Source organism: Gossypium raimondii, chromosome 5 (genome assembly GCF_025698545.1).
Source record: "Gossypium raimondii isolate GPD5lz chromosome 5, ASM2569854v1, whole genome shotgun sequence".
NCBI lineage: Eukaryota > Viridiplantae > Streptophyta > Magnoliopsida > Malvales > Malvaceae > Gossypium > Gossypium raimondii.
Window position 1 is genome coordinate 53729275 of NC_068569.1, and position 24475 is coordinate 53753749.

General features: G+C 30.6%; 3 protein-coding genes across 6 annotated transcripts; 2 read left to right on the forward strand and 1 right to left on the reverse strand.

Annotated features, from left to right (window-relative positions):
* The first annotated feature begins 3302 nt into the window (after positions 1–3302).
* On the forward strand, positions 3303–7278 carry LOC105768307 (uncharacterized). Of its 3 annotated transcripts, none has more exons than XM_012588178.2 (3): positions 3303–3469; positions 3692–4233; positions 6747–7278. In XM_012588178.2, exons 2-3 carry the CDS (start codon positions 3781–3783, stop codon positions 7104–7106), a joined length of 813 nt encoding a protein of 270 aa, XP_012443632.1. In that variant the 5' UTR covers positions 3303–3469; positions 3692–3780; the 3' UTR covers positions 7107–7278. The 3 variants fall into 3 exon arrangements, with proteins under 3 accessions (XP_012443632.1, XP_012443633.1, XP_052486366.1); XM_012588179.2 differs by having other exon boundaries at positions 3303–3465; XM_052630406.1 differs by having other exon boundaries at positions 3304–4233.
* Positions 7279–11453: 4175 nt separating this feature from the next.
* On the forward strand, positions 11454–14735 carry LOC105768309 (universal stress protein PHOS32). Of its 2 annotated transcripts, none has more exons than XM_012588183.2 (3): positions 11454–12164; positions 14375–14425; positions 14532–14735. In XM_012588183.2, exons 1-2 carry the CDS (start codon positions 11501–11503, stop codon positions 14380–14382), a joined length of 672 nt encoding a protein of 223 aa, XP_012443637.1. In that variant the 5' UTR covers positions 11454–11500; the 3' UTR covers positions 14383–14425; positions 14532–14735. The 2 variants fall into 2 exon arrangements, with proteins under 2 accessions (XP_012443637.1, XP_012443636.1); XM_012588182.2 differs by having other exon boundaries at positions 11455–12164; positions 14372–14425.
* Positions 14736–22594: 7859 nt separating this feature from the next.
* On the reverse strand, positions 22595–24022 carry LOC105768308 (zinc finger protein CONSTANS-LIKE 1). Its single transcript, XM_012588181.2, has 2 exons — positions 23391–24022; positions 22595–23077 (listed from the first exon to the last, which is right to left on the reverse strand). The coding sequence occupies exons 1-2, from the start codon at positions 23913–23915 to the stop codon at positions 22802–22804; spliced, it is 801 nt and encodes a 266-aa protein (XP_012443635.1). The 5' UTR covers positions 23916–24022; the 3' UTR covers positions 22595–22801.
* Positions 24023–24475: the final 453 nt, after the last annotated feature.

Sequence of the window (24475 nt, forward strand, 5' to 3'; positions counted from 1 at the left end):
CATATAATTTCCTTCCTCAAAAATATTAATAAAGGCATACGACAAGTATGTGACCAATGATCATTCATATCACATTGATAACCTTTTGAAGGTTTATCATGTTTTCACTTCTAGTGGTTATTGCTATGCCACTTATCATATTCATGAGTTTATCATTTAAATTTATTTTTATGCGTGCATTCATTTAGCAAATGATTTAATAGGATGAAGTACTAATAAATTTTTCATTTAAAGGAAACTGATATCACAAAAGCTTATATCAATTTCATGAAACTAAAATTTTATCATAAACATAACAGCGGATTTAAAAAAATTGGCAAATAAAAACTACTCGAAAAAAGGCGAAATTAAAACAGAATCTTGATCAAATTAAAGATATTAAGCATAACAAAATTTTGTTCTTGGAGATAATTTTGATTGAGTTATTAATATGTTTTTGATATAAGGAAAAAAAATGAAGAAAGGAAAATAAGGCAGACTAAACAATACTTCTTTGAACTCACCCAATCAAAACGCCTTCAATTCTTACAAGAGAATAGAAGAAATCACTAATAAATAAATAAATAAATAAATGATCACTTTAGTATTACACTAAAAATAAATATCATTTTAATAGTCTATATCTTTATAATTTTAAAGGGTTAAATCAATTTTTTATCATTTAGGGGGGCAAAATATAATTTTACTATTACTAATTTAAAATTTTATAAATTATAAAGGATCTAAATTGAAAATTTACCATTTTAGGAGGGCCCTGAGTCTCTTAGTGGCTCCGCCACTGTCCACAAGTAGTGACAACGTGTTATGAAATAAATAACAAAGAAAGTAAATGAACAAAAAAAAGGAGAACAGAAGGGAAGTATGTATTTCATTCATCAATAGAGATGTTTTACGATACTTCTCCAAAATTTATATTTATAGACATAAAAAGTATAAATAATATAAAATTCTACTTCTAATAAACATTAAAGTCCTACTGCATATATCAAACTTCTAATCCACTTTATAATAATAAAATATTTATAGCAATAGTTAATTTTTTATTTAATATGATAATGAATAATGCCAACATAACACGGGTTGAGCTTATATAGAATATTGAATCCATATTTTAGGTCGGATCAAATTTGAACCCGATTCAACCAAGCCCATTAACAGTGAACATCTATTTGTATATTAACCTCTTTAGTTTTTTTTATTTTTATTTTTATTTTTTATAAAAACACATCTTGATTCTCTTAATTTTGATATTGATCAAATTAGTTTCTCTAAAAAATTATAGTAATTTAATCTCTTTTAGTTTCAAAAGTGAACAACTAAAGACAATTAATCATGGCAAATAATTTTTTGTCAATTGTATATAATTTAGACTAATATAATAACAAATTAAACTCTCAATGTTTACATATTCCGACAATTTAATCCCAATCTCAAAAATTTGAAAAAATGTATAAGATTTAAAAATATAAAAAGTCCCAAAGGAATATATATAAAAAAACTTTAGCTACAATATTAATATATAGAGAGAAATAATATATAAAATTTATGAGTTAAATTTATTATTATAATAATTAAAATTATATAAAATTGAAAAACATCAATGTTATGATTAATTATCTTTATATGCTCATATTTAAAATTGATAAGAATTAAATTATTTTATTTTTAAAATAATTAATTTACTCAATATCAAAATTGATAAACAACTTAAAATTAATTTTATCAATATTTTGATTCAAAGCCAAGGCCATGAGGAATGTTTTGATAAACATCAATGTTAAATCATTGTTGTATGGAATTCTTTGTTTATATCGCATTTTTTCTTTTTTTATCTTCGATACTGATTGTGAAATTAACTTGGGTTTAAGTTATGTTTTACTCATCGATGGGTATTGATTTGTCGTACCAATCTTCAAATCGTCACTTAGAGCTTACTAGTTGGACTTTTCTTTTTTTTTAAAAAAAACTTAATAATCCACTGACTCAAACAATAACTTTTGAATAGTTCCGTAACTTAAATAATTTTTTTAAAATTAAATGATGAAAATAAAAATTACTAATAATTTAATGATATTTGGTGTAATTTACCCTTAAACAATTAAAAAGTAAGTGTAATGTTGAGATGGCAGAATCAAAACCAATGGACAGAATATCTACCAAAAGGACTTCTCCACTGTCTATGATTCTCCAATATAACAAAATCTAAATTCAAATATTTAAATTTATTTTAAAATCCAAAATTTTAATATCTATATTAAAATTGAGTATTATTGTTCAAATCCAAATTAAATAAATTATTTGTAGGAATTTATAAAAATTCAAATTTGAAAAAGTAAAATAGTAATTTAAAATAATATATTTAAATAATTGAATTTGAATTTATCATATGTAAAACGGATTCACACAATAAATATTTATATATATTTTAAATCTAACATGAATAGTAATGAAAATGTATAAAACTAAATATTACTTTAAATTTACGAAATTTACGATGTTCAAACTTGTTACACCCCAATTATCTGGATCAAGGAGTAAGTTAATGAACAGTGCAAGCAAACCTCAAAAGAATTTTTTGTAAAAACTTTTTGAGCTAATAGTTAAACGGATCCTTCTTATTAATCACAACACCAGACTCCTTTCATGGCGTCACTTCAAAAGTGACACAAGATACACCATAATACCACCCTACATAACCTATACCATCAGATCACTTAATCACTTGACTTTGATTTACTAAAAATAGCTCGACACTTGTCATTTAGGGACAAGGGACTAAGAGTACATAAGGCACAGAACAACAAACAGTGGAGAGAGATCCTTTTTTCCTACTTCCTTCTACTCTTTCTTACTCTTCTTTGTTCTCATCTCCGACCATTCTATTTGACGGCTTTCTGTCTTGTACCAAACGAGGTAAACTTTTCTTTTCCGCCACCTTCTCCATTAATCTCAAATCAATCATCAACAAAACTCATAAATATAATAGTAAATATATATATCTTCACTATAAACTTTAATCGTAATATGCTATTGTGGTTATTATGTTAAATGATTTTTTTTCTTTTCATGGTTATTAGAATAAGATTGGATCGATCAATCGAATTAATTGGACCGGAAATTGGTTGATACATTAATCCAAAGAAAGAGATTGAATCAATTAACTCGTGAATTGATATAAATCATTTGAATTAAATATATTGATTGAAAAAAAATATTCTTTTTTAAAAATATAAATGTTTAATAATTTTATTTAAAAAATAGAAAGTTAAAAAGCCACAGACTTATTAATCTGTCGTACCACCGGTGCAGTTACGAAAAACATTGTTGGTTTCTTTGCTATTAAGGAAGGTTCGTTATCGAATGTCAACCGCTCCATGGAAGGCTACAAAGTAGTGATTTTGGTGGCGGTGTGCAATCCCGCACTGACATCCAACCCAACACTCAACGTGTCACCGACAAATTCGTGTCGGTAACGCAACTCTGTCCCAACCAACTAGATTCCCCCCACTTGTCTCCCTTCAACATTTCCATGAATTTTGTATTCATCTTTTATGTTTAATTTGGGAAATCTTCTAATCCTTCTTTGCATCTTATTCGCCACAATCTTTTCTCCACCTCTCTTTTCGAGTTTTTCCCATAACCAACAACTTCGTTTTCATGTTTTGTTTCCTAACCAAGTTTCTTCTTTCAGTTTCCCTGTGAGCAGAAAGACCCACACCATTAGAGCACACACACAGGGCTGAGAGAGAGACGAAAGCAGTGGGGTTATAACTTATAACCATGGGGCGTCGTCTCTTTGCCTGTTTTCGTAGGGGTTCATCGTCTTCTTCAAGGAATGAAGTCCATGCCAATGGGAAAACCAATGGAACAGTGGTTGAAGCGTCGGCGGAAGGCCCAGTCCTGGTCGAGTTGTTCTCTTCACAGGGGTGTGTTACATCGCCGGCGGCGGAGTTGCTTTTGTCGAGGCTAGGGAGAGGGGATTTTCAGTTGGATGCCCCGGTGATTGTGTTGGCTTATCACGTTGATTATTGGGACTATATGGGGTGGAAAGACCCTTATGGTTCAAGCCTATCAACTGTTCGACAAAAGGCTTATGTGGAGGCTTTGAGGCTTGATACCATGTTTACACCTCAGGTTGTGGTTCAAGGCAGGGCTCAGTGTGTGGGTAATGATGAAGATACTTTGTTATCCATCATTGCCGGTGCTCCCAGGTTCCCTGCTCCAACATTCCAGGTTTCTATTACTTTTCCCCCCCTCTTTTGTTTATAATGTCTTTGATTTCCATCTTTTTTTTCATTGAATTATAAATCTAGCCCTTTGTTAGAATCTGGAAGTTTTTGGTGATTTTGATCTGAGGATCCCAGAAAGTACCTGTGAAGATAAATTAAGAAATGTAGTAAGTTTAGGTAATGGATCCTCTGTTCAATTAAATAATCATTAACTCATGTCATGAACATGAATCTTGAAACTTTTGTAGGGAACCATGGATCAATAATGGAATACATATTTAGTGAATCAAGATCAAGCCTAGACCACCTCAACTATCAAATATATATATTTGTTAGTTTATTATATTTTCTTCCATAGGTAGTAAAAGTATTATAGAGACCCTTGTATTCGGAGTAAGATATAAAGATTAATTTACTCATATCTTAGAAGAAAGAGCGAATTAGTCATTCCGTCAACCACACCAATTTTTAATAATAAAAATAAAAATTAATGAAATTTTTAACAAATGACCAGTTTGCTCATGGATTAAACGTGCAAAATTAATTTACTCATTTTTCATTAAAATGGGCAAAATGCAATATGGCTTCCTATTAGAGAAAACACATTGTAAAATGTATAGTCCCCAAAATTAAATGGTGAGTTGAGTTTGGTAAGCAAATAACAAATCTTGGTGGACGGAACGCATTTATAGGTTTCTCAATTGTTACAGTGGCTTTAACTTTAATTTCTTCTGTTTTTCACCTAATTCATTAAATAAAGAAATTGAGTCAGTAGAAACTAAAAAAATAAAAGAAAAATGGATTTTGGTTCACCCTTCTTTTTTCTTGAAGCATTTTTGCCATTGATATTCTAACATTAGTTTATATATATAACCCTCCTATGCAGGGGCAACACCAGAGGGGAGGCAAGGCTTTGGCCTCTTAGTTACTTAAAACACTAGTTTTTGTTAGGGTGAATGTACTTTAGAGGTCCCTCTATTATAGGGGTCTGATCAAATTAGTCCCTCTACTATTAAATGGATCAATTTAGTCCTTGTACTGCTAAAGAAAATCGAATAAGGCCAAATTGGAATAGAATTAGCATTTACTGTTTTAAAAAATATCATTTATTGTTTAATTGATTTAATATTTTTAAAGTTATGTGAATGAAATCTTTTGTTTGAAATTGAACTGCAATCAAAAGAAATAATTTTTAAGACATTTTTATACAATAAATGTTAACTCTATTACATTTTGGACTTATTTGTTTCTTTTTATTAGTATAGGGACTATTAATTCATTTAATAATAGAGGGACTAATTTGATTCAGTCCTTATAATACAGGGACCTCCAAGGTACTTTAAACTTTTTGCTAGTTAATAAGATGGTAAAATGATATTTTGGCTCTAAAAATTTATAATTCAATCTCAAACTCTTAATATAAATTTCTAGCTTTATCCCTACTTCAAGCACCCTTTAAATACATAAAAAAAGCATATAAAATACGAGTAAGACACATACTCACACCTAAAGGCTATTAGATATTGGCTCTCACTCGACACTCCCTCGTCTCTCGCAGTTCATCTCTTTGCCGAGTGCATAAATCACCTTCAAAATATGGCCTTGGTGATAGAAATTTTCCATTTTCCTTCTGCTAATGTTGTTGAATAGCGACACCGAGGCAGGTATTCCTTGAAAATAAGTCTTTTTCATCAAATCCTTAGCCTAGTAAGCTAATGTCTCAAAATGGGTTGACCCAATACTAATGCTTGTTTTCTACACATGAAAAATGGATAATGACTAGGGCCTCCATTAGTTGGTTTAAATTGAGGTAAATGTACCATGGAAGTCCTTATACTAGGAGGTGGATTGCATTTTGCCTTCTCTACTGAAAAATGGGTCAATTAGTGCTTATATGTTATATCAAAGAGCAAACTAGTCCTACTTTCAAAAAAAAAAAGCAAATTAGTCCTTCTATTAAAAATTTCATCCATTTTAACAGTTAAAAACTGGTCTTTGTACCTCAGCACGAGGTACACATGACATGTCATGTGTAAACTGTCTAATTATTCAATCAGCTACATCAGTTTTTAACAATAGAAATAGATGAAATTTTTAACAGAAATGACCAGTTTGCACTTTGATTTAATATACAGGGACTAATTTGTCCATTTTTTTAGTGAAGGGGGGAAAATGCAATTTAACACCGAGTACAGGTTTTTCTATGGCATTTTTACCTTTAAATTGGTTTAACTGGTCAAAACGAAGATATTTGGTTTGGTTTTTTCAGTTTTGAAAGTTAATCAGTATGAAAATCAATGTATTCGACCAGTTCAGTTACTGAGCTTCAAATTTGATATCCGAATAGATTGAATTAACATAACCTTTTGATAATTTAACCCGTTTAGTCAGTTTATCAGAATGTTGTAACCAAGCTAGCATAGCAAAGATCAGTTCATACAATTCATGTTAATCTTTCATTGACAAGAACCAAATCTTAGATATAAAACAAAGAACTAAATCTCTGTCTTAAAACAGGCTAATTTCCAAAGGCCTACATCAGAGTCCTTACAAGTGACCTTAACAGGAGCTTTGAGGTCTAAAGTAGACAACAATGGTGTCAATATAATGGTGGCATTGTACGAGAGCGGATTGGTAAATGACTGCCCAGCAGGTGAGAACAAAGGGAAAGTCTTATCCAATGATTTCGTTGTTAGAAAGCTCGAAAAACTCTGTACTGTCAAAGACGTATCTGCTAAGAAGACGGTCTCTGGCACTGTTACTTTCACTCTATGGGATGGTTTCAACAGTAGCAAATGTTCTCTCGCTGTCTTTGTTCAGAACAACTCCTACCAAATCCTTGGTTCTCAGAACTTTCAACTTCCAAATGATATTTGAAAATTAAGGGTTTAACCCGATCGATTCATACAGTCGGCGGTGTCCGATAGATTTAGGACTCGAATCCTTGTATTTGCACCCCTTTCTCTTGTGCCTAGATTAAGGCATCTTTTGTATAAAAAAGATCCTGAAGTATTGTGATATGAGTACAAATTTTTAGGCAATTTTCATATATAGGATGTGTTCTGGTTAGGGATTGAATTGTTTTCTTATTTCCTGCTTTTATTGTTTAGGATATGGAAGTTGGAGAGAGACATTTGCATTCATTATATGATTTTTTTTTTTTTTGGTTTTAACTCTCAATATTTTGCTGTTCCTTTTATAACTTTACTTGTTTCACTGTCATGGTTGAACTGATGAAGGCAGTCCAAAGCAGCAAAGGTTTACAATTTGTTCACTAGTCTATACATTTGGATTCCATAAATCTTGGGTCGAGTCGAGTGGAATTTTAAAATTTTCGAATCATTTTTTTGGGGTCATTTGTATTTTAGGTTTACGTTTTTCAAGTTGGGTCATTATAGGTTTTAGTTCTTGAGTTTGAAGTGTTCCAATTTCTAGTCTGTTAAAATATGTCAGTCTAAAATTTTATCTTTGTACTTAAAAATATTAAAATAGATTCTCTTAATTTTTTTATTTAAAATTTCAGTTTAGTCATTAATGTTTTTAGTATTTTCCATCAAAATTTGCTAACTTGTTAATTAAACTATCCTCATATGACACTGTATATGATTGATAAAAATAAATATAGAAATTACAAACCATGATAATGATTATGATTAGAATTTTAAATTGAAAAAAGCAGGAGGATTAAATTTTTAATTTTTAAAGTACATGGAATAAATCTCAAATTTTAGATAAGTAAAGGGATTACCAACATGACAGTTCTAAGAGATTCCTCATATTTCTTCAACTTATCATCATCTCCAAGTTTGTTAAACAAATTATCAGAAGATGGAGCACAAATTTTCTTAGCTTGAGAAGTGGAAGATGAAGATGAAGATCTGATATTGATCTTAGCATGCTGTTGAATTGACCTTTGAGCATAAATCCATGTACAAATTCCTTGATCTTTCAATGCCTCAATAGCTCCACTGCTAGCTGCTGCAATCCAAGCTCTTGTTGAACAACTCATGGTTTTAATCCTTTTGGCTATACTTTTCAGATCAAATGGCTGTTTTTTTCTTAAGCAAATGGTAATGGTGGATATGAGGTTCTTATATAGTGACTTTATGGGGGGGGGGGTGAACCAGAGATGGTATTCAAATAAAACAAATGGTTTTAATTGTATCCTACAATAGAGACAATGATAGTAAAGAAATGAACAAAATCACCAAAGATAAGGTTTTGGATGGATTGTTTTTGGTTCCTTTGGATTTGGGGGATGAACCCTTCACTATTCACATCCATTTTATTGCTTTCTATTACATCTTTCCATGAAAAGTTGAAATCCTAATGTGACTTGAGAAGTGGATTACCTTGTTCTCCATTTATATTCAAATTCTTCCCATGTTTTTTTGTTTTTGGGGTAGGAGTTGGAAAAAATTAGGATTTTAAGTTTTAATTTATTAAGTTTTCAATATAGATAAGAATAGATAAATGCGTGCTTGAATATTTATAGATAAATGATTTATACTCATTTCGGGATATGTGATTGTCCATAAAAAAAAAGGTTAAAAAATGTTGTCTCCAATCAAGGGTAAAGCTAGGGGGTCGGTAGGGGCTTTGGCCTCTTAAAATATAAAAATATCCTCTTTAGTTCCTTGAGCATTTATAATGTGTTAAGTTAATTTAATAGTAAAATTATATTTTGGCCTCTCTAAAAACAAAAAGTTTATAGTTTAATCCCTTGAAAGTTGTACAATTTTACATTAATACAATGAAAAAAATTACATTTTTTAGCTCTCCTAAAAATTTAAAATCAAAATCGGCCCTTCTAAAAAAATTTTAACTTTACTCCAATTTAGTTAAAGTACACTCAAACCCTAAAATCAAAATTCCATTATCAAAATCTTTAATCCATATCTTAAATCCCATTAGGAATGTTGTTCCAAATTCCATTGGAACCCCTTTTCACCTTTTTTTTCCCTCTTCCCCACTATTCCTTTCACACAAGATATGACTAGGGGTGTAACTAAGGGGCTCACAAAGGCTCCAAGTCTTCTAGAATGGAATTTTTTTTATTTAGGCTTTTTATATTTTTTAAAATTTTAAATTAGTAAAGGTAAAATTACATTTTGGCTCCCTAAAAATGATAAACATTTGATTTAATCTTTTAAAAATTATAAAGATATAGAATATTCAAATGGTGAAATTATATTTTACTATCGTAAAAATTAAAATTTAATTTCAACCCCACTAACAAAATTTTCCACCTTCACTATTTAATCATTTTTAATCTAAATATTAATACAATGCTTCTTCTCATATAATATAATATAATATAATATAATATTTTCATTAAAATATTTCATAAGTCCATATATTCTTCATAAGTTTAGAATTTAGTCTTTGTATTTCTATTTCTAGGAATTTAATCTTTCTACTTTTCAAATTTCAAAATTCAGATCTATCTGTTAACACTGTTAAAATTATTTTGTTAAATTCAGGTTCATTACAAATTTTTTAGTTACATTGCTATCAAGTGAGTATTTTTTATTTCAAAATGTCACACCAAAAATTTAACAATATTAATAATCGGACCTAAATCTGGAAAAAAAGTAGAGAGACTAAATTCTTGAAAAAAATATATTAGGACTAAATTTCAAATTTCTGAATAGTATAGGAACCTATAGCATATTTTAACCGTTTTCTTTTTGAATTGTTCATTATAATTCAGTTTTGTTTTTAATTTTCATATTAATTTTTCATTTTGGATTTTAGATTTTTTTAAATGTACTTTGATTAATGACTTTTGAATATTGTTTGACAAAGTTTCAATGTCCTTTTTACATTAATATTTCTAAAAACCCAATAATTTTTCAAGTAAATAAAAAATATTCAATAACTTTTATATCGTTATATGGTTTTTAAATATATATATATATATAGAACTTTTAAAAGTTGGAACTGAAAGGAATTGATAGAGTTTAAGGGTGAGTTTGGATGGGAAATGCTTTTACCTAAGGTTAGTGTAGAAACAACGGTAGCGGTGAGATTAAATACTGTAACAATACTGTAGCGTGAGACAAAAAGTAAGCTAAATGCACTGTACTGCACCGCACCACATCCCATTACCCATCCAAACCCACCCTAAGAATTAATTAGGAAGGAGACTAAAGTGGCAAGGAAATTTAGGTCTTTGTGTGAAAAGAAAGATAGGATAAAAGCTATTTATAGGGTTTAGAGTTTCATCTAGTTGCATTTAAGTGGACTCAATACTTATTATTCCCCTATTTAGCTCGACTTTGACTTTTATTAGTGTCGATTTAGATGGTTAGATTGTTTTAAACCTTATTAGTCGGACTTCCACATCCATGAATACTGAAGGTTGTGATGTGATAATTATATGTACTCTAAAGGATTTGAGATTCGATTCTAAATTTGTGAACTAAACCTCCACACCTTAAAATCTTGAGTTTCTCAAAATACAAAATGTTATCATATAATAGATTTCAACACTCAGATAATAATTTTTAAACTAATCTCAATACCTATAATGAGGAGATCATATGGTATAAAAGAAAGACATTTCGATAAACACGTTGTGATGTCTTTTTCGATAAAACTATTATAGAGGTTTTTATATCAGGAATCATATTATGTTTTACCTCCACTACTTAAAAATAGGCAAATTAGTCCCTGTACATTAGAACAAAGAGCGAATTGATCCTTTCTATTAAAAATTTCATCCTGTTGTACTGTTAAAAATCGGCGTGGTTAACAAAATAACCAAACAATGACACGTTGCATACCATGTGTCTCTCATGCTGACATACATGAACCAATTTTTAACAATAGAATTTGATGAAAATTTGAACAAAGGAACCAGCTTGCTCTTTGATCTAACGTACAATGACTAAATCACCCATTTTTTAATAGAAATGGCAAAATGCAATTCGAATCCTAGTACAAGGGCCTCCATGGTACTTTTACCTGTCTTTTATTTCTAATTAGTCATTTTACTTTTTAGATTTTAAAAATCAGGTCACTCTACTTTTATTTTAATAGGAGATGGACTTAAATTTTAAAATATAAAAAATAGAGGGGTTCAATTACTAGAAATAAAAATATAAGGACTAAATTTTAAATTTATGAAGAGTATAGGGATTGATGACATATTTTAACCTTTAAAAAACGACCTCTAGAACCGTCCTTCCCAAAGCTCTATAATTTTTATTCTTAAATAAAACCCCTACAGAACCCAAAAAGAAAGAAAATCAAAGTTCCACAAGAAAATGAATCACTCTGACAACAGTGACCACCCTCAGCTTCCATCCATCAAGATCCGTCATCCCTCCTCCCCTCACCACCCCTCCTCCGCCGCTACCCCTACTCCTACCGCTGGCGCCCGCCGTAAGATCGGTGTAGCCGTCGACCTCTCCGACGAATCAGCTTTCGCCGTCCGTTGGGCTGTCCAAAACTACCTCCGACCCGGTGACGCCGTCATCGTTCTCCACGTCTCACCTACCTCCGTACTCTATGGAGCCGACTGGGGCCCACTCCCCCACACCCCACAAAACGCGGAAACCCCGGAGTCCCAGAAGCAAATAGAAGACGAATTCGATGCCTTCACGGCTTCAAAAGTGGCGGATTTGGCCAGACCCTTGAAAGAATCCGGGGTTCCCTTTAAGATTCACATAGTGAAAGATCATGATATGAGGGAAAGGTTGTGCCTTGAAGTGGAGAGGTTAGGGTTGAGCGCCGTTATAATGGGGAGTAGAGGGTTTGGAGCCGAGAAAAGAGGGAGTGATGGGAAGTTGGGCAGTGTTAGTGATTATTGTGTCCATCACTGTGTTTGCCCTGTTGTTGTTGTTAGGTACCCTGATGATAAAGATGGCGGGAGTGGTGAGCCTGTGGTTACCATTAAGGAGGCCGGGGTAGAGGAGGAAGCTTCCAAAGGTTAGGGCTTTAATTTTTGGTTAAATTCTGTTACTAGTCCCTGTACTTTGTAAAAGTTTTGGTCTATACTTTTTGTATCGGTTTATTTTAGTCCTGTAATTTTTTACTTTTGAAATTTTAGTCCTAACCCAAACGGTAGCTGTTAAATCTGTTTGTTTAAATTCAATTACTAGTTTAGTACTATACTTACAGTTGTAGGTTTAGTTTATATTTTTCAATTGGATCATTCTAAGTCTTGAATTTTGAAATTTCAATTCAAATGACAGTTTTTAATCTATGAACTGAATTTCTAGTGAATAATATGTGAAAATAACAAGCAGACATGATATTACACATATGATAATATATTTGCCACATCAGATTTTGGAAACAACAAAATTTAACTTAATGAATTTAACAATTTGAAAAGTACAGGAACAAAAAGTGACCAAATTCAAGTACAGGGACTAAATCTACAACTTTCGCAAAGTGCAGGGACTAATAGCAGAGTTTAATAGCAGAGTTTAACCTTAATTTTTTGGTTGTTTCAGTTTGATTACAAAATTTGGTATCTTTATACCTGTTTTAATGCTTATGTGCTTTTATAGTTATGAACTGCTATATAGGATATAGTAGCAAAGTCTCATGATATGGTCCATGCGGCAATCCTACATGCTTAACTTTGTTTGGTTTTGAATGACTAAAATTCGGCTTCTTGGCAATCTTTTGGCGTTTAATTTAGATGATTTTAGCATATTCTTTTCTTGGGTAATGTGTTTTTATTGTGTTACATGAATGATTAGGCTTCAAAAAGCTTAAGTTTATGTATATGGATGACCTTTATGTGATACAATATTTAAGTTGGCAAAGGTTGGCCTTTTGTTGGTGTTAATTTTGGCATAATATGATCTATGTAGATCACCACATGTTTGTGACTTTGTGTTGGCATCAGTGATTCAAAATATGGTTCCTTTAAATTTTTTTATAACTTAATTTTGGATTGTTTTACAAGCCTTTTCTTACTTTATATCTTAAATAGGACAAGGTAGAAGAATATGGTCTATATAGCTCATTTTACGTGTTGGAAGGTGTTTGGTTTGTGTTGTCTGTGTAGTTTAAATATTATTTAGCTTAGATTTTGTGTTAGATTTTTGTGATGGCATGGTTGTTGAGTGGATGGGGTTGTTTTCACCCCCTTTAATTTTGTTGCGGACTGCAAGTTAATTAGAGATGGAGGTCGGTGATGGATGGACAATAGAATTGATATATAACAACAATGTGTGGAATGCGGTGTGCTTGGTGATGAATTCATCATACATGTCACTGCTGATTTGGTATAGCAAGTGGGGAATGGATAAATATAATAAAGATATGTTAATAGATATCGTTATAGAGTAACTAAGTAATTTGTAGTGCCTTGATACGAATAGTTTGTCCATTTAAGACAAAGCAAGTTGATTTTTAAGGAGCCGGACTCATTGGGATTGAATTATTGATTGTTGCTTAATAGGGGGACTATTGGTAAAAGTACCATGGAAGTCCCCATACTAGGAGTTAGATTGCATTTTGCCCCTTTTACTCAAAAAAATGGACAAATTAGGCCTTATACATTAGATCAAAAAGTAAATTAGTCCTGTCAATTTAAAATTTTCATTCATTTCTATTGATAAAAACTAGTGTGATTGATGAAATAACCAGATAGTTACACAAGACACATCACGTATACCTCATGTCGTTGTATAGGGACATTTTTAACAAAAAGGATTAATTTACTCTTTTTGATCTAATGTACAAGGATTAATTTGCTCATTTTTCTAGTAGAGAGGGCAAAATGCAATCTGATTCTTAATACAAGGGTTTCCATGGTACTTTTACTGGGGACTATCATAAGCTGTTTTTATGAAAATTAAATTATATAACGTAGTTACTTAAACTTGGAAATAGGGAGATAAATCTGCTTCGATGTGATCTTCTCTCTGGATTTATTTGTTAAAGCATGCTACCCCCCCTTTCTCTCATATTCGCGGAAACTTTATTTGTTTGTTTAGGCAATTGCTTGTGAAGCATGGTGAACCGTCTCTACCCTTTATACTTTTCTGGCAGAAATACCTAATAAACATAAGACTGCCTGTTTAGTGGCAAAGCTTCATGACTTTCCTTCATGGACTCTTGGTTTAAGTAGGAAAACTCTTGTAAATTGACATTGCTGTTTGATTCTTGTTTCACAGCAGATGCTTAGCAAGTCCTTGGTAATTGCAGCAGCTTTATTGCATCAGTAGCAGGTCAGTATCTTTATGTTGATCTTCATTACCTGTTTCTTTTGTGCAAACCCTGTCTGCAATTTGATTTTTCTTCCTTTCATCTTTTGCTTTCTTGTGGTGTACATAGCATAGTAGAAGGCTCCCAGTTGTGAAGAGAACTCAGGTAAAGTGGATTGTAGGGTTCTCATTCTACTGGGGTATATCCTCTTTGTATAAACTCGGTTGTTGAGGTTCTTGGTTTCATTTTTATGGCACTGTGAGGAGATATTGTTGTACTATACTATGATATAAATATAAAGATAAATCCAGTGTCAACATTTGAATTTTAGCATTTTACGAGCTTTTATGTTTGCTTTGATGCCATAAATTCAAGGGATGAAGTATGAATATACTCCATTAGAGCTTCCCCTTGCATTAAAGGGCCTTTTTCTCTGCATATAATTAAAGCAATGCTAATCTTTTATTTTTCTTGAAGTATTGTATTGTATTGTATTGGATATATATATTTGGACATGGGTATGAGGATATGGATTTTATTAGATCTTGTAAATATACTATAAACTTTATAGGTTTAAATATATCATTTGGTTTAAATATATCATTTGGTGCTCGAGTTTGACACTTTTTTCTATTGTGATATTTGAATTATTTTTGGTACTTATATTTGATAAAAGTTATATATTTTGGTACTCAAAAGTAAAAGTGTTAATGTTTCAGTTTGTAATTCAGGTTTTAGAGTTGATTTGATGGAAATTGATTGCGTTTGAATTTTTTAATGATTTTGTTAATAGAATAAATTTAGTGTTAATTGTGAATTTGTTTAATTTCGTGATTAATTAGTCAAATAGAATTGATGGATATGATATAATTAGAGTTTTAGAGTTAATTTGATAGAAGTTTATTGTTAATAGTATTAGCTAATTATGAATTTTCATCAAATTGACTTTAGAACTTGAACTAAACACTAAAAAGTTAATATTGTTTTTAGGCATTTTAATGTATAATTTTAGTTAAATACAAGTATTGTATTGAGAAAATAAAAGCGTTAAAAGCACCATTAATGTATTTGTATTAGGAGTTAGATTGTATTTTACTCTTATTTATAGTTGAGTTCTATTCGATCTAACGGTACATATTATTTTACATCAATAGTCAAGATTAGAATCTATCTACATTTAAAATTTTGAGGATTTACGCTATCTAATTAGTTTTACAAAATTAAATCTTCTTAGATAAATCTCTATATTTATTATGGAAGCCTTAAATATTTATCTTTTAAGCACTTTACTTGTATTTTGTCCTTTTAGCTTAAAAACATAGACAAATTAGTTCACTTATGTAATTTAGCTCTTAATATAAGAATTTTTATGATACTTTATTAAAGAAAAGATTAAACTCAAATGGTAGAAGAGCAGAGATGCTAACCACAAATTCCCTCACTCAAAAGGTAAACAATGAGAAAAGAAATTCCATGGAAGAATTTACCCATTTCATATACTGATTTCAGTCAACTCTTTTTGCATCCACTATTTTACACTGTTTAGAGAAAGACTATCTAAATTTTGTTTTGGGTTTATTTGGATACTTAAACTGTACCTAAATAAGGAATGTTAATTTATGTTGGGAGTTATCGAGTATAAAACATTTGATTACAATTTGAAGATAATTTTTTTTTGAATATTAATTTTATTATAGATTGTTATAATATCTGTTCTTTTTTATACAAGAAGTAGAACTACTTATAGTCTCTCCGTAACTCTTAAATAGGAGGATAATGTGTTTCAACGTGCTCGAATTTACGCCATCATGTACTTATAACAATGCTAATACTAATCGAGTTAGGATCAATAAGTCGAAGATTAAATTTATTTATACCTAAATTAATAGTTTTTTTTATCGAGAAAGGGTGAGATTGTTTAAGTTAAAATATGAAACCTCTTTTAAACAAGACTTCAACACATTAGACTAATGGCCAATTGAAATAAAATTAATAGTTAATACTCTTCTATAAAAAACTATTTAAACCAATAAATGTTGGATACAATGATAAGATATATTGCACTCTTAATAAGAGATGAAAGATCGATTTTAGAGACGATGTTATTGAGATGAGCAATTACGAATCTAAATATGAACAATAAAATAGACATTAATAATAAAAATAAAATAAAATATTTGAGTATATATAAATAATATAATATTGCAGCTTTGATGGAACCAACTCTTCTTGATTACTTTTGTCTTTAACAGATAATGTTTAATATTTGATATGATTATTTAAATGTAAAACTTGTACTTGATTACTTAAAGATCATTGGTTGGAAAAGGTATTAGGTATTGAAATTATAATCTTCATATTTTATTATTACCATATCTATATGCTAGTGATGATGGCCATTCCCACATCTATATATATATATATATATATATTAGAGCATATGTAATTGATTTAAGAGAAAAGATTCCATGCAAGATAAACTTACTTTAATGGTTAAAATAATGTTTATAGTCTTTGTATTTTTTAAAATTAAGAATTAAGTTCTTATGTTTTAGAAATTTAATCTTTTATTTTAGATTTTAAAATTTAAATCTAACTATTAATACTAATAATTTTTAAAATTCAGGTAAATTATAATATCTTTCTTTAATTATATGGTTACTAAGTGAATAGGTTTTTTTTGTTTCAAAATGTCACAACAACAAATTTAACAAAAAAATTAACAGTGTTAACGATTGAACTTAGATTTTGAAATCTGAAAATAGAGAAACTAAACTCCTAAAAATACAAATACTCAAACTGAATTCTTAATTTTGAAAAGTATAGGAACTACAAACATATTTTAACTTATGTGTATTTTTTATATATGTAATAATTTCTTTATTTAAAAAGTCGAATAAATATCTATCATATCATGCAATAAATAATTGTTTTTCAAAAAATATTATATAATATGATTTTAATGGAAGTAGATATTCGATTTTGAATAATCATTTTTAGGATAAAAGGAAAAGCTTATATGTAAAAAAGTCTTTAAGAAAATGAAAAAAAACTCATGTATTAAATTTGTACCAAATTAAATCATTGTCGTTAACTAAAATAATCAATTAAGCTTTTTCGTTAACGGTTTTCGTTATTAATCACGTTGACCATTAAAATAAATTGATGGACCAATCATATAATGACACATGGTAACTTCTAGTTTAATATAAGATAAACGACACCAAATGTCACTAAACTTTGGTTAATTTATAATTTTTTCCATCAACTTTTTAAAGTTTATAAAGATGCCACTAATAACAAATTGATTAAAAAGTAAAAAAAAAAAAATTCCCATAACTACATATGAAAATAAAATTTAAACAACAAACAAAAGAGATTTTCCTTTCACCTAGAATGGGCAACATTCCCGCATTGAATACATTTAGGCTTATTAAGCCCACCTTGTGTCTTAGGTAATGTATCCATACACTGAAACGACATAGGAGGATGAGGTGACATCATCTTTATCGTAATAGTAGCTGCAACCATCGTAGTTGTCATGGTGGTGGTTGTTTCAAGGGGGCTTTTCGTCTTCAATGGTGTGAGACTGATATTTTAAATCACGATTTTCCTTGACGAGTTCATTCTTGGACTATCTACTGATACCCCCTTGCTTGTCGATGCATCCCTCCGGATCCGACTTTGTCTTGTTCGATCCCCGCCGTGTTGAGAGGTGATTTTGAAAGACGAAATTAAGCTGCTCATTGTGGCCAACCACAACCTTCCCTAATCTTCTAATCATTCTGCCATCCCAGGAATACTTAGGGTGAAGCTCAGGATGTTCTTGAATTTTCTGACACAAAATTTGGAGCTTAGCATCAACTCTATAAGAACCCACAATCTGATCCCATAGCTTAGACCAAGAAAGACTAACAGTACCCATACACTAAAAACTCGGATGGTTATGCTCTTAAGGAATCCTAGAAAAAACATCTGCAATAGTGTCTGAGTCAATGACAATCCAATTGGTCCGATCTAGCCACTGGTTGGATCGTCAGCTTGGTTTCACATATCAGGCTTGGTTTGACTAGTTTTTGGGTATTGGCCTCGGTTTTGGGCTTTCGAGTCCAGTTTACAATCTCAGGTCCAATTTTCAAGTTCAATTACCCATTGGGCCAATTGTCTAACTTGAAAATTAACTTCCAAAAATATCATATTAATTTTAATTGATTTGATTAATTTAATTTTACTTAATCAAAATTAATTTTTCTAAAAATCACTTAGATTTTCTAAATTAATTTTTCAAGAAAATTCTTTAATCAAATTTTGTAGTTGAACAATTCTTACGACCACCTAATTTAATTCCATATCGAATAAATCGACTCAATTAAATTATTCCCAAAGTTGTAGAATTTTCTTTTGATTCAAATGCAGTCCGATCGAGCTTTTTTTGAGCTAATGGAGGGACCAATCAGACATATACAATTAGGCTCTAGTAATTGCAATTATGTCCAGAAGCATCGTTCCAATAATTCACAATTATTTAACCATGGAGTCAGTCCACAAAAAGTACCATGATTGAAAACTCCTTATTATATACTCTTTATGAAAGCAATTCATCCAATTGCTTTATCCAATGACCTCGTCATGTGTGTGTTACTCTCATATGATATCCTTGATTCTTTTGAGTTAAATTCGTTCACTCAATACAATCCTATTTTATCTCATTGTCACAATTGTATGTGATTATTGTCAACAGATGACTATGATAAATTGCTCGTTCGAGAACTAGCAACCCATGGCCACGTTCCATATTTATCCATCCACACAATGCCAATGGCAGGATATCATTAACTTTTTAATTGAGCTATGAATTCTACTGTTGCTAGTAAAGTCATGCCATACACAAGTCTTGTACCCAACATACCAGCTATGGGCCCGATCATCTTTAGAGCATAAGCCTCTACTTATATCAAAGCACATGATTTGCATACGCATGGTCAGTGACTAACTCATGATTTAGGTAAATCAAACCATGAACGTCACAAGTGAATTAATTCACAAACGGATTCAGAATTAATTCACAATGCCAATGACAAGAAATCATTAACTTTTTAATTGAGCTATGAACTCCACTGTTGCTAGTAAAGTCATGCCATACACAAGTCATGTACACAACATACCGACTATGGGCTCGGTCGTCTTTAAAGCATAAGCCTCCAATTATACCAAAGCACATGATTTGCATACGCATGGTCAGTGACTAACTTAGGATTTAGGTAAATCAAACCATGAATGTCACAAGTGAATTAATTCACAAACGGATTCAGAATTATTCATTTTGGGTCCAGTCCAATGTATCATTCTACCAATGAATACATCTATATCTCTACTCGTGGAGTCAACTGCTCCGATAGCTAAGACTAGTCATCTCCTCAATTGGAATTGTAGACGACATAATAATCCTTCTCAGTATTTGAATCAAATGCTCACTTTGATTCTTTTACGAGATTATGGACTCAATTAGATTATCTACTGAAGTAAGTTGTGTTTCTCGTAATGTAAACGTTCTTTACAATGCCACGTATCTTCAGTTTGAACTTTAGACAATCAATAAGCTAATATTTTCTTGTCACAATTTTGCTATGCATGCAAAATAAGAAAAACATAAATACAAAAGAACATAATAGTGAATTGTAAAATTAACTTTATTTATTTATTTATTCATCATTCAAATAAATAGAAAATAATTACATGTTTACTACAATATGGGCACATTTCCCAACAAATTACTCCCATCAAAATGAAGACAGTCCACTCTAAAAAGAGTACTCCTAACATCCAAGTTTGTTACACGAGAAGAAGCACCAGTTTGTCTCAAATTTGGTATGGGAGACACAATCAACTGTTCCATTGATGAAAATCCTGGAAGGCTTTCGCCTAGAATTCCCTTTCCTTTGTTTGAAACCAAACCAGTAACCACAGTAGTAGGAGTTTGGCCAAAGTACTGCTAAAATAGAGAGTGGAGCTCTGAATGAAGCCCAGATCATACCTCAGAATGAACCTCATTCTTAATCCTTTCCTGGAAATCCTTAAGATGTGCATAAATCCTTGTGTCCAACTGATTGAACTTTGCTTGCAGCTCTGTAAGCTCATTCTGTATTAGCACCTATCTTTCTGAAGACTGGTTGTAATGCCCTCAGTAATCATGACAATCAACGAATCTCTGATACCTTTGTTACGAGGTGATTTTAAAAGAAGAAATTAAAGAGAAGAGAAGATGAGAAAGAGAGAAACAAGAGAAAAGTTTAGAGAGAAGAAAACTGAATTTGGTTTTATTAAACGGTGTTTCCCCCCAAAACGAATCGCTTAAGCAATCGTTGATTCCCCCATTTAAATACAAAATATACCCTGAACCCTAAACTCTAAACCCTAAATACAAAATACACCGTACTACTAAAACAGTACTAAAACACAACATATTACAATAAAAGGAAATAACAGTAATTAACAGAAATATGAAATGACAGTTACAATTGCATTCCTTAACACACTGTTGGTTACACACCCTGGACTTGCTCTGCTCGTTTAGCCATCTCATCTTCAATGGGTTTGGGTTTATGTTTTTAAAAGGAGTGAAAAGGTTGGGGTTGAGCTTATCGAAATCAAGGGATAACCTTAGGAGATTCATCGACGAGTTCTGTGTTCAAAGAAAGCCACTGATGGTGGTGAAATTAATGGCGACTAGGGTTTGCTGGAAAGGAAAAAAAATGAAAAAGAAAAGAAGAAAAAGGGAAAAGAGAGGGAAAAATAAGGAAAATATGAAAAAGAAAATAAATATTTTAATATTAAGAAAAAGAAAAAATATTTTTTGTAAACACGTGGCACATTTAATGTGCCACATTAGACGTGCGTTAGCTCAATAACAATAGTAAACGATTAAGTGTTATTTTTGTAACAATACGATACATCAGTGGTATCCTTGTAAGTAAAGTATTGTGGCAAAAAATTAAATTAACCAAAGTTTAGTGACATCTAGTGTAATTTATTTTTAATTTAATAATTTCTCATAAAATGATTAAAATTATAAGAAATTATGAATAAAATAAAATTTAAAAAATTTAAAAAATTAAAAAATATGAAAATTGATATAAACTATAAAAATTATAAAATTAATAAAACATATTTAAAATATTTAAAATTTTATAAAAACATATTAAAATTATACAAAAATCATAAAAAATTTGTAAAAAATTATAAAAGTATTAAAATTGATATAAACTTATAAAATTAAAAAAATAATAAAAACTTGAACTTGATCGGATCAATCGGTTGGATTGGTTAGACCGAAATCAACAAGGGTATCAGTCTAGAAAAAGCCATTAGACTGATTGACTTGGAAACTAGTCGGTTAAATTGATTTTTTAATTATTTCTTTTATTTCTTTTAATGTTTTATTTAATTAAATTGGACGGATCAATCCAGCTAATAAATCGATGGCCTAATTGGTTTGACCACCGGTCTGGTTCTGAAAACCTTAGTTGGAATATTACATTTTGACATGTGCTAATAGCTGGATAAAGAAATTTTAGTTTGATAAAAATATTAAAAAATAAAAAAATCCATTCAACCGATCTAATGGCTTTCCTTGGATCGATACCCTTGTCGATTTTGGGCTAACCGATCCTATTCAAGTTTTTATGATTTTTTTTATAATTTTTAAAAGCTTAAATCAATTTTAATATTTTTATAGCATTTTACAAATTTTATTATTTTAATAATTCTAATACATTTTTAAATTTTAAATATTTTAAATAAGTTCTATTAATTTTATAATTTTTTATAATTTTATAATATTTACAAGTTTGTATAATTTTTTAATAATTTTAATAAGTTTATATCAATGTAAATATTTTTAAAATTTTTAAATATTTAACATTTTTATTTTTATAATTTTTTTCTAATTTTAATCATTTGATAGGAAAATGTTAAATTAAATCAAAAGCTACCATGTGTTAGTCTGTTAATTTATTTTAACTATCAATATGGCCAATGACGGAAACTATTGATGGAGGAGCTTAATTGATTATTTTAATTAATGATAGAGACTTAATTGAGTCCGAACTTAATAAAGGGGCTTGATTGAATTTTTTTTTTATATTTTCTTAAGGGCTTTTTTGATATCCAAGCCGAAGAGAAAAATAGAAAAATTACAAAATTAAAAATATAATTAAATCCCAACAAATTTCCACAAAATGAAGAGAATGGCAGCAAACCAAGGGAAAAAAAATTTGAAGTACAAGGACGCAATGTCTCAAATTTAAAGAACGGGGACTAAATCTTAAATTTCAAAAGAGTACAGGGACCCTTGAGATATTTTTAAAAAAACCTACATATGAGTTAGTGTGGGAGATAAATTAACGGCTCTGATCTCTGCTCAACCTACAGATTCCTGTGATTGTGGCTGATGCATCATCATCATTGGTGATCGTGTGCTTCTGAAGCCTTTTTAAGTAACTGATGATAGCCGTTGACCTTGACTTTGTTTCACCATGATCTTGATTCCTAGCTGATTGATTAATTTCAGCTATTTTTGGTTGCTTCAATAATCTTGATGATTCCATTGACGATGATGCTTCTCCATTGGATGATCCTCTTGAGCTTACTTGAGATGAGGAGCAACCAGTCTCATCCTGCATTTGTAAATAAAATAAAATAAAATCACTCAGCTGTTTGGCTGCTCAGAAAATTCATGATTAAATATCAAGTTCACAAGAAAATTAACTCTTTTTTAGCTCAAAAACTCAGATTTTAAGTCAAATAAATTGTATAAAAAATGTTTATCAAATATGTATATGAATAAATTTCCATCTAAATATAAAAATAAAGTTCATGCAAATCATAAAAAATAAACTCATTTTCAGATTCAAATATTTCTAATTCAGATTTCAATATTATTAAAAAAGAAAAAGAAAACAGAGTAAGAGCAAAAGAAATCGAACATACATCAGACCAAGAACTAAGACTTTCTCTCATTCTCTTCAATCCAGAACCGCCGTCACCGTCACCGTTGCCGTTGCCGCCGCCGCCGCCATCCCCTTCATTAGTACTCAAAGACTTCAAGCTAGATATCGGCTTCGACATTGAGACAGGAGAAGACTCCCCTGACCATGGAACCACCTGATTTTCAGCATCTTCAATCTCGGCCTCCTCTTCCTCCTCCGTTTCTTCCATGGCGTCATTATCATAATCTCCCTCCTCCTCTTCACCAGACTCTCTCTCCGATGACTCACACTTATTATTACCGTTCACAACGCATGAATCACAAACAGAGACCGCGGAGCCGAGATTCCGACCAGATGCGAGCCAAGGAGTAGGACTTTGACAAACATGACAAAGGAGAGTTCGATTATGCTTAGCTACGAGGAAGTTGGCTCCATGAACCTTGAAATCACAGTCCCAACATAAATTTGCTTGATCTGATTCACAGTGCATTCGAGCTAGCCTTCCACATAGTTCACACTTCTTCATTTTTTTTTCTTTTCCGAGAAAATTGTGGAGTGTTTGGTTAAAAGAAAAGGAAGTATGAACTATTAACCCCACCCCCTAAATCTAAATCTTTACTATTTAAATCGAAATTCTCTTCATTAGAATATCAAATCTATGTACTAAGGCAGTATTTTTAAGAAGATTTATTTTTTTTTCAAATATTTTATTCAATCAAACTATATAAATTTATTTCCATTTTTTTGAGGTAAAACAAATAGTTGACCTAATTTCTTAATTAATGATTCTTAAAATTTTAATTAAATAAAATACATTTAAGGTTATTTAAATGATTTTTAATTCGACTGACATGGATATTGTTACCAATACAGATGAACATGAGTTTGAATACATTAAAGTGAATTATTTTTCTATTTATAGGTTGAGGAGGGACTACGAGTAGTTCTAAGCATTTTGTCAAAAAGAACAACAGAAACTTTATTTTTTTATGATTAGAGGCGAATTTAGAGGGTTGATAAAGACCTTAATTCCCTTAAAATAAAAAATTTACCATTTAAACCCTTTACTTAAAAAAAAATTATATT